The 15609-nt window shown below is 38.2% G+C and overlaps 1 protein-coding gene across 1 annotated transcript in view; it reads left to right on the forward strand.

The window, feature by feature from the left end:
• The window catches only part of DNAH6 (dynein axonemal heavy chain 6), a 226041-nt gene that overhangs the window by 102161 nt on the left and 108271 nt on the right, over positions 1–15609 (forward strand). The window contains exons 34-40 of the mRNA XM_043603834.1: positions 268–823; positions 1615–1737; positions 5835–6017; positions 6588–6731; positions 11135–11356; positions 12179–12326; positions 14136–14293. Coding sequence (XP_043459769.1) covers positions 268–823; positions 1615–1737; positions 5835–6017; positions 6588–6731; positions 11135–11356; positions 12179–12326; positions 14136–14293 — 1534 coding nt within the window. The remainder of the gene's footprint in view (positions 1–267; positions 824–1614; positions 1738–5834; positions 6018–6587; positions 6732–11134; positions 11357–12178; positions 12327–14135; positions 14294–15609) is intronic.

Consider the following 15609-nt stretch of genomic DNA (forward strand, 5'->3'; position numbering starts at 1 on the left):
ACAAACACATAAGAGATATTCCTTACCTCAAAAGGCTCCCAATATACTTAAGAACATTGATCTATGGTACAAGAAAAACAAGCATACACAGTATCAGAGAAATGTTAGATTCTGTTATAACATATAGGACAGACTACTACTATGCATGTTCAGAAGAAAAGATCAAGGAGAAAAATAAGACTCATTGTAATCAATGATTGTAATAAATTAATTGTAATAAATATTGGGAAATATCAATTACCAATGATTTTATTTGTGTTTTTTCAGTGGAATTATATCTGACCTTTTTCCTGGAGTCCAAATTCCAGAACATGATTATGGTATATTGCAGTCAACAATTATAGATGTCATGAATAGAAAAAATCTTCAGCCTGAGACATGTATGGTTAAAAAAGTGATACAGTTCTATGAAACTATGCTGGTAAGACACGGTGTTATGTTAGTCGGGCCGACAGGAGGTGGCAAGACCACAGTTTACCAAATACTAGCAGAAACTTTAGGGAATTTGCAAAAACTTGGTTTAGACAATCCCTTTTACCAACCGGTTAAAACATACGTTCTTAATCCTAAATCAATTACAATGGGTGAATTATATGGTGAAGTTAATAACATAACCTTGGAGTGGAAAGATGGTTTGATGGCACTAAGTGTCCGAGCAGCTGTGAATGACACTTCAGAAGACCATAAATGGATCATCAGTGATGGGCCCGTGGATGCTCTTTGGATTGAAAATATGAATACAGTGCTGGATGATAACAAGATGCTTTGCCTGGCTAACAGTGAGAGGATCAAACTCACACCTCAAATCCACATGCTTTTTGAGGTAAATATATATGCCTTAGTGTGGTGCAAAAGCATTTATTAGACTGGTATGCCATCATCAATTTTTTTCTTGCCCATATCTCATTTACTATCTATAAGGCGTCCCATGGTGTTTTGTTCACGTACTAAATTGTTTACATACTTATCAAATTGTCCTTTTATAGTAGAGTGTGCATCCTGAGAACCAAAGTCTCTCAAATATTCCTGTTTGTCTATAAATGGAAATGCAATAAATTCTATCTTCCTCAGCACTTGTTTCCTTTCCTTTGGTGGTAGTTAACGTATATATTGATGACATTACATGATTTGAAATGCTTTCTAAGTTAAGCAAAAAAAAAAAATAGTTACATTTACTATGAAAAATTACCCCTCTGCAGTGTGAATGTTTAGTGAAGGGATTGGAAAAGGAATGTGGACCAAGGACGGCTATAAAGTATTCTGAAGATACCACTCCTGTATTCATTCATCAAACATGGGTTGAATGCCTACTATGTCCTATGTTCAGCTAGGTATGAGATACAAGAATGAAAATGGAGAAAAGAGGAAAGCAAAGGAGGAAAAAGAAATACCTATACATTCCCATAAGGATTTGACATTATCCTCTTATATTTGTGTGGGTTTTTTTTTCACCTAATGCTTCACTTAACTTTCCTTCTCCGTTTCTGATTACACTCTCTTCTATATAAAGCCTTTCAGTGTTAACTTTAAACATATGACTCATTAACATTGAAAATGGAAAAATAAGGAAGTATTATATTAGCTATTTTTGTATTCAATTCCCTTCAATTTTAGGTGCAAGACCTAAGAGTTGCCTCTCCTGCAACAGTCAGTCGATGTGGAATGGTGTTTGTGGATCCTGAAGAACTGAAATGGATGCCTTATGTTAAAACATGGATGAAGAATATTTCTAAAAAAGTAAGTGCAACCAGATACTCCACAACACATCCATCTGTCAGGATGGAGGCTCTTGCTTGCCCAAATTTCAGTAAGTTAAGAAAGACCTCATGTACTTTGTGGAGAGAATTCCAGCATTGTACCTAGTGCCTCTCCCTAAGAATTCTTGGGATCTTCCATAAATGTTTATATCCTCCCCAAATCTGTCCCCATTATTTGTAAACTCAGCCCACCAGGCTACCTAGCCGCTCCGATTCCTGCCCACTCTGCCTGGATCCTCCCCAGGTTGGTTCCTCTCCAGTACAAGCACAAACTGCTTCCTTGAGTCCCCCAAACACAGAACAGGCTGCCGCATTAAAAAAGATTTTGCAGAAGGCTGGGGATAGTGAGAGGGAATCACAATGAAGAAAAAGAACATTTCGGTCCAGGCTCTGTCATTGTATTTAGATTGTAGAAGACCCTAACACCGCTGAGAGAAAAGAAAACCAGTTTACCTCCCACCTAGTCTTAGGTCTGTGACCCAAGATGTGTTTTAACCTCAGAGGAAACATTCCACCCAAAGTGAGGGAAAGCTTTTACGTTATTATATGGAAGAATTCAATTCTATATCATCTTCTGCACCTTCGCCCTTCTAAAATAGGAGTTTTCTTTGCCTTAGCTTAACAAGGGGTCTTTTGCAGTGTTGTGCCCCATCCCACACCCCCCCCTCCAAGAAAGCCATCTTCTTTCTGCTTATCCTCTCCAAAGATGAATTAGAAAAATATTGGTTTTTTCATTCTTAGGCATCAACATTTTAACAATGATGTGTTCTAGTTTCAGAGTACATTATTAAAGAAAATAATTTTCAGAATTGAGAATGTTAAGTTTCTCAGGATCCACATAAGAGTGAAACCATAAGATACCATATGGTTTCACTCTTATGTGGATCCTGAGAAATGTAACAGAAACCCATGGGGGAGGGGAAGGAAAAAAAAAAAGAGGTTAGAGTGGAAGAGAGCCAAAGCATAAGAGACTCTTAAAAACTGAGAACAAACTAAGGGTTGATGGGGGTGGGAGGGAGAGGAGGGTGGGTGATGGGTATTGAGGAAGCCACCTTTTGGGATGAGCACTTGGTGTTGTATGGAAACCAATTTGACAATAAACTTCATATATTGAAAAAAAAAAGAATTGAGCATGTATCACGTACTACTGTAAGATTTTAAAACTTCCCAAATTTACTTTTCTTTTTAAATTAATAGAATGTATTATTTAGGGTACTTTTAGGTTTATACAAAAGTTTAACAGAAAGTACAGAGAGTCCTGATATATTCCCTCTCCTCCAAACACAGTTTTTCCTGTTAACATCTTGCATTTCTGTGGTACGTTTGTTGAAAGTGATTTGTCAAAACTGATGAAACAATATTGATACATTATTATTAACTAAAGTGCATAGTTCACATTAGGATTCATGTATGAATGTGTTCTACAAATGTGTTGTACAATTGTGTGGGTTTTGATGAATGCGTAATGTCATGTATCCACCCTTATAGTATTATACATAATAGTTCCACTGACTTAAAACCTGTGCTCCACATATTTATCCATCCATACCCCCTCCCTACTGCTCCATATTTTGCCTTTTCCAATATGATGTCATTGGGATCATATAGTATGTGGTTTTTTCAAATTGGCTTCTTTCACTTAATAATTTGCATTTAAGTTTTTTCCATGTCTTTCTGTGACTTGATAGCTCATTTCTTTTTGGGTCTGAATGGAATGGTTCTGAATGGAATATTTTCCATTATGTGGATTTACCAAGTTTATCCATTCAACTACTGAAGACATTTTGATTGCTTCCAGGTTTTGGCAATTATGAAGAAAGCTCCTGGACACACCCATGTGCAAGTTTTTATATAGACTTAAGTTTTCAACTCATTTGGGTAAAATACCTAGGAGTGTGATTGCTGGATCATATGGTAAAATTTTATTTAGCTTTGTAAGAAACTGCCAGTTTGTCTTCCAAATTGCTGTACCATTTTGCATTCCCACCAGCAATGAATGAGAATTCTTGCTGCACATCCTCACCAGCAGTTAGTGTTGTTGATGTTTTCGATTTTTGCTATTCTAATAAGTATGTCTCCTTGTTTTAACATGCATTAATGTGCATTTCATGTGATCATGAATGCCTTTTCATATGCTTATTTGCCATCTGTATATCTGCTTTGGTAAGGTGCCTGTTCAAATCCTGCTCATTTTTTATTGGGTTGTTTCCTATTTTTGAGTGTCACGAGTTCTTTGTAATTTTTTGGATACAAGTTCTTTGTCAGTTATGTGTTTTGTAAAAATTGTCTCCCAGCTTGGCTTGTCTTTTCATTCTCTTAATAACCTTTCACAGAACACAAGTTTTTAATTTTAAAATTAACTTAGCAAATTTTCTTTCATTGATTGTGCTTTTGGCATTGAATCTGAAAACCATTTCCAAACCTAAGGTCACCTAGATTTTCTCATCTGTTATCTTCCAGAACTTTTTTTAGTTTTGCTTTTTACATTTAGGTCTGTGATCCATTCTGAGTTAATTTTTGTGAAAGGTGTAATATCAGTGTCTGCGTTCATATTTTTTTTTGCATATGGATGTCCAGTTTTTCCAGTACCATTTGTTGAAAATGAATGAAAATGAAACAGAGGTGCACCTTCTCCAATGGATTGCCTTTGTTTCTTTGTCATAGATCAGCTGACTGTATTTGTATGGGTCTATCTCTGGATTCTCTGTTCTGTTTCATTGATCTATGTGTCTATGCTTTTGCCAATACCATGCTGTCTTAATTACTGTAGCTTTATAGTAAGTCTTGAAGTTAGATAGTGTCATTCTTCCAACTTTATTCTTTAACATTTTGCTATTTTGGGTATTTTGCCTCTCCATATAAACTTTATAATCAATTTGTGCATATACACAAATTAACTTGCTGGTATTTTGATTCAAACTACATTGAACCTATAGATCAAGTTAGGGAGTGCTGACTTCTAAATAATACTGGATCTTCCTATCCATACACATTGAATATCTTTCCATTTACTTAGATCATCTCTGGTTTCTTTCATCAGAGCCTTGTAGTTTTCCTTATTTAGCTCTTGTACATAGTTTGTTAGAATTATACCTGAGTATTTCATTTTTTGTGCTAATATAAATGGTGTTATATTTTCTATTTCAAATTCTACTCATTTATTGCTGGTATATAGGAAAGCAATTGACTTTCGTATGTTAACCCTGTATCCTGCAACCTTGCTATAACAGCTTGTTAGTTCCAGGAGTTTTTGGTCAATTCTTTGGTATTGTCTACATAGACCAGTCATCTGTGAACAAAGACTTTTTTTTTCTTCCTTCTCAATCTGTGTACTCTTTATTCTTTGTATTGTCCTACTGCATTAGCTAAGACTTATAGTACAATGTTGAATAGGAATGGTGAGAGGGATTGCATTCTTTTCAAATCTTTGGGAATTATTCCCTCTCTTTTTGTAGATATTTAAATTGCTGTTTTTTGCTTCTTGTTTTTTATTGTTCCTAATTATAAGGCTGCTTGAAATCTATGTTGGCAATTAACAAATGACTATAAAAAAAACACCTGTGTACTCATTACCAGATCAAGATGTAGGATATTGTCCACTACCCAGAATCTCCCCCATGTCTCTTCCAAATTATAGAAGGTTTTCTTAAAATTTCAATTTGTTTCATATCTTGTTATGTTTATACCCTTTAACCTAAAGTCACAGAATAGGGGTGCCTGGGTAGCTCAGTCAGTTAAGTGTCCGAATCTTGATTTCAGATGGCTCTGATCATGATCTCCTGGTTTGTGAGACTGAGCCCTGCATCAAGCCCCAAGTCAGGCTACCCAGTGACAGCATCGAGCCTGCTTGGGATTTTCTCTCTCCCTCTATCTCTGCCCCTTCCCCACTCACACACTCAATCACAGGCTCATGCTCTCTCTCTCTCTCAAAACAAATAAACTTTTAAAAATAAATAAATAATAAATATTAAAAGTCACAGAATATATTACAATACACAGATTTAAACTAACCCATTTCTAAACTTAATTATATATTTCATCGAGTCTTACTGAAACATTTGTTTTTATGATTTTCAGCTAAATGAAGAAACCCAAGAATACATATTGAACCTTTTCCGACGTTATGTTGATGATGGTTTATATTTTGTCAATAAAAAATGCAGCCAAGCAATCCCACAAGTGGACATCAGCAAAGTTACTACACTCTGTTGCTTATTGGAGTCTTTGATATTTGGGAAAGATGGAGTTAATTTGACAATGGTACGAAAGGTTTCCTCAATGCTATATAGCTATGAAAATGAAATTGTTATATAGATGCTTTGCAAATAAAAAACTCTAAATTTTCTATAAAATGATCATTTGATTTTCAAGTTAATTTTTCAGGCAAGTAATGATTGTGAATAGATTCATAGAATCTCTAAGTTGCAAGGAATATCAAAAAACCTATAGTTAATTCTTCTACTCAATGTTTAAATTCCTTACAGTCTACAACATACTCTACAATGCATTCCTGGTATATGTGTCTGTCTAGCAGCTGTTTAAATACCTTCATGCAGGTGTAAACAAAGTTATAATAGTCAGTTGAAAGACATATTTGAGCTTTTTTCTACATATTCCTTGTCATTCGTGTTTTCATCAGAGTATTTAAATATGAACTACTATAAAACATTGCTCTTTGAACTGTTGAGTCAACTATAAGAAACATATACTATGCCCTTTTTTAAATGCATGAGTCTAACCAAAAGAAAACAATCTTTAGACTTTGCAATTTAAGGATTCTTTTTATGTGAACAAGTAAAATACTAAAATTCTTTCTCTTTATTCTTTCAGGAACAAATAAAACTGAATACAGTACTATGTCAGACTTTTATATTCTGTTATTTATGGTCTTTGGGTGGAAATCTAACTGAAAACTACTGGGATTCCTTTGATACATTTATTAGAACACAATTTGATGATAATCCCGATGCCAGGGTAAGAGCTAAATACATTTAATTTTAAAATAATAACTGAACCATTACAATTAAATTTCAAGACTAGAATTTTAAAAGACTTAGTTCTACTGCAAATATAAAAATCCTTCACTATAAGGGTTTCTAAAATTATTATCTTTTTAAAACCATAGATAGCATTTATTGTATTAAAATTTTTAATAATTCTCTCCCAGCCATACGAAGAAAGTAAGGTATAAAAGTAGGGGCACCTGGGTGGCTCAGTTGTTTAACCACCCGACTCTTGGTGTCAGCTCAGGTCATGATCTCACAGTTCATGGATTTGAGCCCTGCATCAGGTTCTGTGCTGACAGAGCCTGCTTGGGATTCTCTCTCTCCCTCTCTCTCTGCCCCTCTCCCACTCATGCTCTCTCTCTCTCTCTCTCAAAAAAATTATATAAAAACTCCCTACTATAAACAATATATTGAATTCTAGTTAGTACACTTATTCTTCACAGTGTTATGGTTTGACAATTCAGAAATTGCTTTCTGTACATTCTAAGATTGAGCAAATGAATAAATATATTGAGGATAATGCCAACCAGGTATCTCACTGTTAGAAAGGGATTTACAAATATGGAAGGGGAAAGATTAGAAGGCACCTGTGTTCTTGCAATTCCAAGAATTCCAACTGTGATTGGAAGTAATGGTTTTCATGGAATATATATATATATATATATATATATATATATATATTAATACATATATTCATACATACATAAATTGCCTAGTTCTGTGTGCTAAGAGGAACTAGAAGCAAGGACACCTCAAGAGCAATTAGCATAGGTATGCTAATTTCTAAATACTGCTCTCCATGAAAGGAAACCAAGGCTCCTTAATGAGATAGCTGATTCCAGCCACTGGGACAAAGGATGTACAGAATGAGCCTAGAACATCTTCTTATGTCAGATAGGAAAGACGTTCTCAGAGAATGATGTCAACGCAGGAGCCAGTTCATGAAGGGCTACCACTGGCCAAATCTGGGCAGATTTGAGCATCAAAATAAATAATGGTATGGGATTACAAGTCTTTGCACGAAATAAAAACCTGTGAGTCCATACTCAGAATAAAAATATACATGAATAAATAAATAAAGGGGGAGAAGAAAGAGCTCCATCTCACAGAAGAATACCAAGTAATCTGCATAGGAGAAGTGATGGAGTTAGAACATCATAACTTTGCAACTGTCATAGTAATAATTGGTTTAGGCAGGAATCATCAATGGATGCCAAAACTAGTGGGTGAAGGTTTGATGAGAAACAATACTTACATAGTTTCAAATTATCTCCTACTAATCATTTGATTAATTGCAAAGACAGAAATAGTATTGTTACAGTAAAAACAAAAAAAAAAACAAAAAACAAAAAACAAAAAAAACAAACCTTGCAAACACGACCTTAACTAAGAAATCAATTTAACATCAGTATTAGGACAAAACTGTGCCTGCTGGCATAGTGCACTGAGAAGGACACAACCTCAGTTCTGAAGTATTCCTTTCAAACATGCATGACCTAAATGTAATGATGGGAATACATCTGGAATGCCTAAATGGAGGACCATTCTGTAAAATAAACTGGCCTATATTCTCCAAAAATGTCCATCATGGGAGACAAAGAAAGCTGAGTAAATTTTCCAGATGAAGAGACTAAAGAGATATAACTAAATACAATGCATTATCCTGTATTGGATCCTAGACTGGGGAAAATATAGCTGCAAGTGACATTATTAAAAACACTGGCAGGGGCACCTGGGTGGCTCAGTAGGTTGAGTGTCCAATTCTTGATTTTGGCTTAGGTCATCATCCCAGAGTCATGGGATCAAGCCCTGCATTGGGGTCTGCACTAAGCATGGAACATGCTTAGGATTCTCTCTGTTTTCTTCTACCTCTCTCTCCGTCAGCATGCTCTCTCTCTCTCTCTGAAAAAAAAAAAAAAACACTGGCAATATTTGAGTATGGAATGTAAATTGGATAATAACATATCGCTATTCAATTTCCTGATTTTGATCATTTTACTGTGATTATATAAGACAATATTCTTGTTCTTTAGGAAATACACACTCAGTTATTTAGGATAAGGTGGAATAGTGTATACAATTAACTCTCAAAGAGTAGAAAAATACAATAATAAAGCAAATGAGGCTAAATGTAAACAATTAATATAGATAAAGAATATATGGAGTCCTTTGCACTATTCTTTTAACTATTCTGTGAGTTTTAAATTATATAAAAGTTAAAAGTTACCAAAAGAAAAAAATCCATAAGAATCTGAGCCCTATGGATTAGGACCTTTTAGTAGATATGAAACCCTCCTGGATCCTCAAGATGATTGTATCATAATTGGATAAGATTATTAAGGACAGCTGGGAATTTGGTACAGACAGACCCCTCTGGGTCAAGGGAAATGATCTGGGATCATCAGAGGGCAGCAGGAGAAGGTGCAAAACAAGCATTCAGTATTCATTTCAACAAATGTTTATTGAAAATCTGTTACATGGTAGGCCCCATTCTGTTTCTGGGGCTAACGCAAGTGATCAAAGAGACTATGGTTTTAGCACAAGGGTAGACAAATAACACCAGACAGGTAGACCAGTGACTTATCTCAGAGGAGGATGAACCAGTGACTTATCTCAGAGGAGGATGGAGGTGTGGCTGGTATTGATGGGGAAGGGGAAGAAAGAAGCTTTCTGAGGTTCTGGATATGTTCTACATCATGATTCAAGGGTAGTTACATTGATATTTACATATCAAGAACACCTTAAACTGGCCTTGTAAAATCAGACAAAATAATACACCTTAAATGTTTTTTAAAAATAGAATAAAATAGAAAATAGAGTAGGGGTACCTGGATGGCTCAGTCAGTTAAGCATCCAGCTCCTGGTTTTAGCTCAGGTCATGATCTCGAGGTTGCTGAGTTTGAGCACCACAGCCAGCTCCTCACTGACAGTGTGGAGCCTGCTTGGAATGTTCTCTCTCTCTCTCTCTCTCTCTCTCTCTCTCTCTCTCTTTCTCTCTCTCTCTCTCTCTCTCTCTCTCTCTCTCTCTCTCTTTCTCTCTCTCTCTCTCTCTCTCTCTCTCTCTCTCTCTCTCTCTCTCCCCACCCGTCCCCTGCTCACATGCACACACATGCTGTCCCCAAAGTGAATTGCAGATAGTAGGGGTAAAGTTTATACATATTTGTAGACACATATTTGTGAATGTACTACGTCACCATGTAAAATGGATTTCTTATTAAGAGTTGCTGTCAAATGAGCTTGAAACACAGCTTCTTTGTACAGCTGCCGGAATGAACATTCTGAAATGCAATCTAATCATGTCAGCCACCTGCTTAGAATCGTTGCCTAAATTCTTGCTCCATGCACTTTGCTTTGAAAAGGGAGGCTTTTCATAACCTGGCCCCTGCCTGTGTTTTCATATTCATCTCTCACTCTACATACTGCTCTTGTATTTCCCAGCATGCATGGCACTTTCCATGCCTTTAGCCTTGTCTTCACCCCCCTTCCCCATCTCATTCCTTCCTTGCCTGTGGGCTCCTGCTTTTCCTTCAAGTCTGAACTATAACATCACCACCCCTTGGAAGCTTTCCTGAATCTCTAGCCACCACCATAACTCCCTGCAAGTAGACATGAGTTGTCCTGCCTTTGTAAGTGTACTAACTCCATTAGAACCCCACTTCTCTGTGATATTAACTGATATGCTTTTGTCCCCCATGTGAATTTCAAGGTCATTGAGGGCAGAGGCTCTCATTCAGCACTCACCTCCATCTCCCCAAGCACATTAGTCAGCAAGGAGTAAGCCCCTGAATGTTGACTTGAATTGAAAGTGCTTTACAATTCTATTTATTTATATATTTATTTAAATATGAAATTTATTGTCAAATTGGTTTCCATACAACACCCAGTGCTCATCCCAACAGGTGCCCTCCTCAATACCCATCACCCACCCCCATCTCCCTCCCACCCCCCATCAACCCTCAGTTTGTTCTCAGTTTTTAAGAGTCTTTTATGGTTTGGCTCCCTCCCTCTCTAACTTTTTTTTTCCTTCCCCTCCCCCATGGTCTTCTGTTAAGTTTCTCAGGATCCACATAAGAGTGAAAATATATGGTGTCTATCCTCTGTATGACTTATTTCACTTAGCATAACACTCTCTAGTTCCATACAATTCTAATCTAAGGTTTTAGTATAATCAATCCAACAGATTTTTTTTATGCGTTGTGTTGCATGGTTGTGTTTAAAGTATTTGACTCTGATACCTAAACAACTACTTCTCTACAAAGGGAAAAAAAACCCAAATAGATTCATATTCCATGACTGCCTTTGTTTATATGTGAATTTTTCTATTGCTGCGTATCAATCCTATTGAAAGTGGTACTTAATTTTATGCTCTAGCTTCCCAGTTCTGGTGATCTGTGGAGCATTCATATGGACTTCGACACCAAACGACTGGATCCCTGGGAACGAATCATACCCACCTTTAAGTACAGCCGAGATGTTCCTTTTTTTGAAATGCTAGTCCCCACAACTGACACGGTGCGCTTTGGATATCTAATGGAAAAACTACTGGCAGTCAGGCATTCAGTGCTGTTTACTGGAATAACTGGAGTTGGCAAGGTAGGAAACCTACCTGAAACAAGGTCTGTCCAAAAATGAGGGTGTGGTGGACTTAGAATTGTAAGCCCCAGAAATAACATATTATTTTTCAGAGGAAATTCTTTTGAATTTTGATCATTTTTCAGGAAGAATGTAACTATGCTGAATCTGTATCTATCTTGGGAATTACTCCACGGTCTGCCAGTTTCTGAATAAATCCTTGGTGTAGATAACACATAAACCAGAAGACCCTAAGGACCAATATTGTGGGTTTGGGGGATTTTATGTTGTATCCCTTGGAATTTCTGGGGCTGTCACTACAAAAATTAGGGTGGGAATTGGTGAGAACAGTTGGCATCCTGAGCAGACTATTGATAAAGGTGAACCTGTCCCCTCCTGCCCATTGACTTCTACCTGGCACAACAATGGGGTTTGGAAAAAGTGGACTCTAGCGGGAAATGTTGATGGTTTGGTCTTTTGGGTTTCAGGGGTGGGTCCACATAAACAGAAATTCACTGGCGACCTTCTAAATTATTTCTAGAAGAAATTTGGGTTCTTCTGTGACTTGTGCAATCAAATTGAGACTTGGATAGGAACGAAGATGGATTCTGGTATAAAACTAAAATTAGAACTGTTGCTAAGATTGCTGATTAAAATATTTCTTCGGCTCTGATAAATATAATTAAATGGAATCTCCAAGAAGAAGAAAGCAGACATTTTGATCTGGCTTTGACCTATCTCCTTTTATCCTGTTTCTTACTCATTGTACTGGATTGTTACTGATGTAGACAATTGAAAGGTATATTGAATATGAAATCAGTTAACGTATTTTTAAATTTAAAGTCTGTCATTGCAAAAGGATTGTTGAATCGAATTCAAGAATCAGCTGCCTTTGTTCCTGTTTATCTAAACTTTTCTGCTCAAACTTCATCTGCAAGAACACAAGAGATCATTGAGTCAAAACTGGAAAGGAAAAGAAAAAATATACTAGGTAAGTGTTAGCCAGTTTTATTTGTCTTACACAAATTATTTATTAAACTAATCACAAAAACAAAATGGGTAATAAAATTACAAATGCATATTTTCTTTGTTTAATGTATTTATAAAGGTGATTCTATTAACGACATTCTTTCCTGTGCCATATATCCATGTATCTTACTGTTTAGTGAGTAAGGAGTTTATTTCTATCATCACCTTCAACTCAGAATACCTTCAGTCTGTGGCTCTCCCTCTCCATGCATGCTCTACTGTCAAACCTGCATGGATTTCCCTTTATTTAAAACAAACCAACAAACAACTACTTTGTATCTAGTGCATTGAGTTACCTGAACTGAGCAAGGAATTGGCATGAAACTGTCTACGTTTCTTCTTTAGCCAGTGCTTTCAGCCAGGCTTTGTGGGATCTCCCTCATGATCCCATATTAACTGCTTAGATAAATAGTATACCTCTCTGGTCAGTTGCAGCTATTTTGAATCAGGTCTCATGTAAAGCTCTGATCCCAAACCCAATTTTAAGCTGTTGCTCTCCTCTGTTGTAGACCTGGTTTGTGGCTCATGGTGCTAGAGGTAGAGAGGGGCATGGGATGCCCTTTTGCCCTTTCTGGCCCTCTCTGTAGGAGGCTCTGGTGTGTTGGGATGGGAGAAGGAGAGGAAAGGACAAGTGTTCTCCCTAACTGGCATTTAGATGAGCCTCTGTGTGGATCGTCCCTACCTCTCTTGCTGGTGCTGAATGACTGTCAGCGCTGTCTGTGTGGCAGGCTTCTAGGAGCAGGCTCTGCGAGGGACTCCCCAACAAGATGTGTACAGGTCAGGGATTGGCCTCCCAATTGGAAAGTCCCCTGATGTTGGCAATCAAGGTCTTAGCCCCCACTCAGTCCCACCCTCCAGCCATATATCTGCAGTCCTTGGTACTGGGTCCACTTGGCTGGCCCACAGCCCTCCTGGGTGGAGTACTAGCCAAGCCCAGCTGCCTTCCACATTGTCTGTTATCTAATGGGCCCTGCTGTGCCAAGCTGTGGGGATACCAGCTGCTTTACTGCCTCTTCTCTATTTCCTTTTTCATACTCTGGTAGGCACAGGGCAACGAATACTAATCTCTGTAGTGGGAGACCATATTTTTGTGAATGATTCTCTTGGAGCCCCTTCCCACTCCTGTCCTGCTTCTTGGCTTCAGGGATCTGGAGGATGGAGTGGGGCACTGAGTTTGCCACGACTCCTTCATTATTGGCAAGTGCTGGATGCCACAGTGGGTGGAGTCACCTCCTCTGCTTAAGTTGTTCTCTTTTCTCAGTCATTACTCCTTTTTTTTTTCCTACCAGTATGTATATCGATTTTCTTTAAGTTAAATATGGCATTCTGAAACTCCACTGTACTGGATTTCCCTTTGATGAGACCATGATGCTTTCCAGCCCCGTTTTTCCTGTAGAGGGTGGTGCAATTAGGTAAGGGAACTTTGGAGCGCTTCTGTTTCCTGCCCTGAAAAGAAAATGACCTTCCTCACCCCATGCCAGGCCACACAGTTGGTGAGGGAAGTGGCAGTGCCTTGTATTGAGAAAGATCCAGTCCTGACTAGAAAGCTGACATCATCCTGCACCTCTGGGAGTGAGGGCAAGGACCCACCTGATAGTGTGGGTGTCCCAGCCCTGTCCATCTCTCCCTGCTGGGGCCCTCCTCATGTAGACAAACTGAGCTCATTATGACCTACAGGGTGTTCATTGGGTCCAAAGCCTTACCTAAGCTTTGTCTTACATTTTCCAATGGCAAATCTTAATTCTTAAATTAAATTCATTTTATTCCCCAGGAGCACCAGGAAACAAACAAGTTGTGATTTTTGTTGATGATTTAAACATGCCCAGACTGGACCGCTATGGCTCTCAGCCTCCAATTGAATTACTTCGGCAGTATCAAGATTTTGGTGGATTTTATGACAGAAACAAACTCTTTTGGAAAGACATACAGGTTGCTTTAGGTTTTAAATTACTTTGTGTGTTTAAAACTTGTTTGCCAGGGCTGCCATACAAAATACCGCAGACTGGGTGACTCAAACAATGGAAATTTATTTTCTCACAGTTCTAAAGGCCAGAAGTCTGAGACCAAGATGTCGACAGGGTTGGTTTCTTCTGAGGCTTCTCTCCTTGGCTTGCAGATGGCTATCTTCTCCTGTGTCTTCTCATGATCTTCCCTCTGTGTCGGTCTGTGTCCAAATGTCCTCTTCTTATAAAGACACCAGTCCTACTGGAGTAGAGCCCACCCTAATGACCTCATTTTAACTTAATTACCTCGTTAAAGACCCTATCTCCAAATATAGTCACATTCTGAGACACCAGAGGCTAGGCCTTCAACATATGATTGGCCAGGGGGAATAGGAGGACACAATTCAGCCTCTAACATATAGACTTGGTGTTTTTTTTTTTAATTTTTTTTTCAAAGTTTATTCATTTTTGGGACAGAGAGAGAGACAGAACATGAACGGGGGAGGGGCAGAGAGAGAGGGAGACACAGAATTGGAAACAGGCTCCAGGCTCTAAGCCATCAGCCCAGAGCCCAACGCGGGGCTCGAACTCACAGACCGCGAGATCGTGAAGACTTGGTGTTTTTAATATGTGACTCAAGTTATTTAATCTATATTATATTCTTGCCCCTTTATTCAGGAGATTCATGGACAAGTGAGACAGGCCCACCTCCCCGAGGGCTCAGCTTCAGGGGGTAGTTGGACTTGTATTTATAATGCAGGATGATGAGTGGAGGGAGACTGGAGGGAGGCAGGGCTGGGCACTGGGCTGAGGATGAGAGAGGCCTTCCCAGAAGAGGTGATGTTGGAGAAGGGTTTTGCAGTCCGAGCGTGGCAAAGCAAGGAAAGGGAGCATTTTGCATCTCAAAGTAGGGAGTGTAGAACACCATGGTGGTGTGGAATGTGGGCACCAAACTGGCAGGAGATGCAGAGATCAGCCCAGGGGGCCATGCTGCCATGACAAGGAATGTGGATTTATCCTCTAAGAGGTGCTCTGTCTCTAGAGGAAATATTATGGAAAGATTTCCTTGGCTGCAGAGGAGGGGTGGTCTAAGGGGGTCAAGACCAGAGGCAATTACGATATCATGTATTGGCCCATTGAAAATGTTATGACCAAAGGCTCATAACCCTGTTTTTCCCAAAGGAGCCATGGATCAGTATCTTAATTCAGTGTTCCACTGATTTTATCAAACATAACTACCACAAATAATAAGAATAAACTATACTTAATATTTGTCAAATGAATATATTTTAACCCAAGATA

Source organism: Prionailurus bengalensis, chromosome A3 (genome assembly GCF_016509475.1).
Source record: "Prionailurus bengalensis isolate Pbe53 chromosome A3, Fcat_Pben_1.1_paternal_pri, whole genome shotgun sequence".
Lineage (NCBI taxonomy): Eukaryota > Metazoa > Chordata > Mammalia > Carnivora > Felidae > Prionailurus > Prionailurus bengalensis.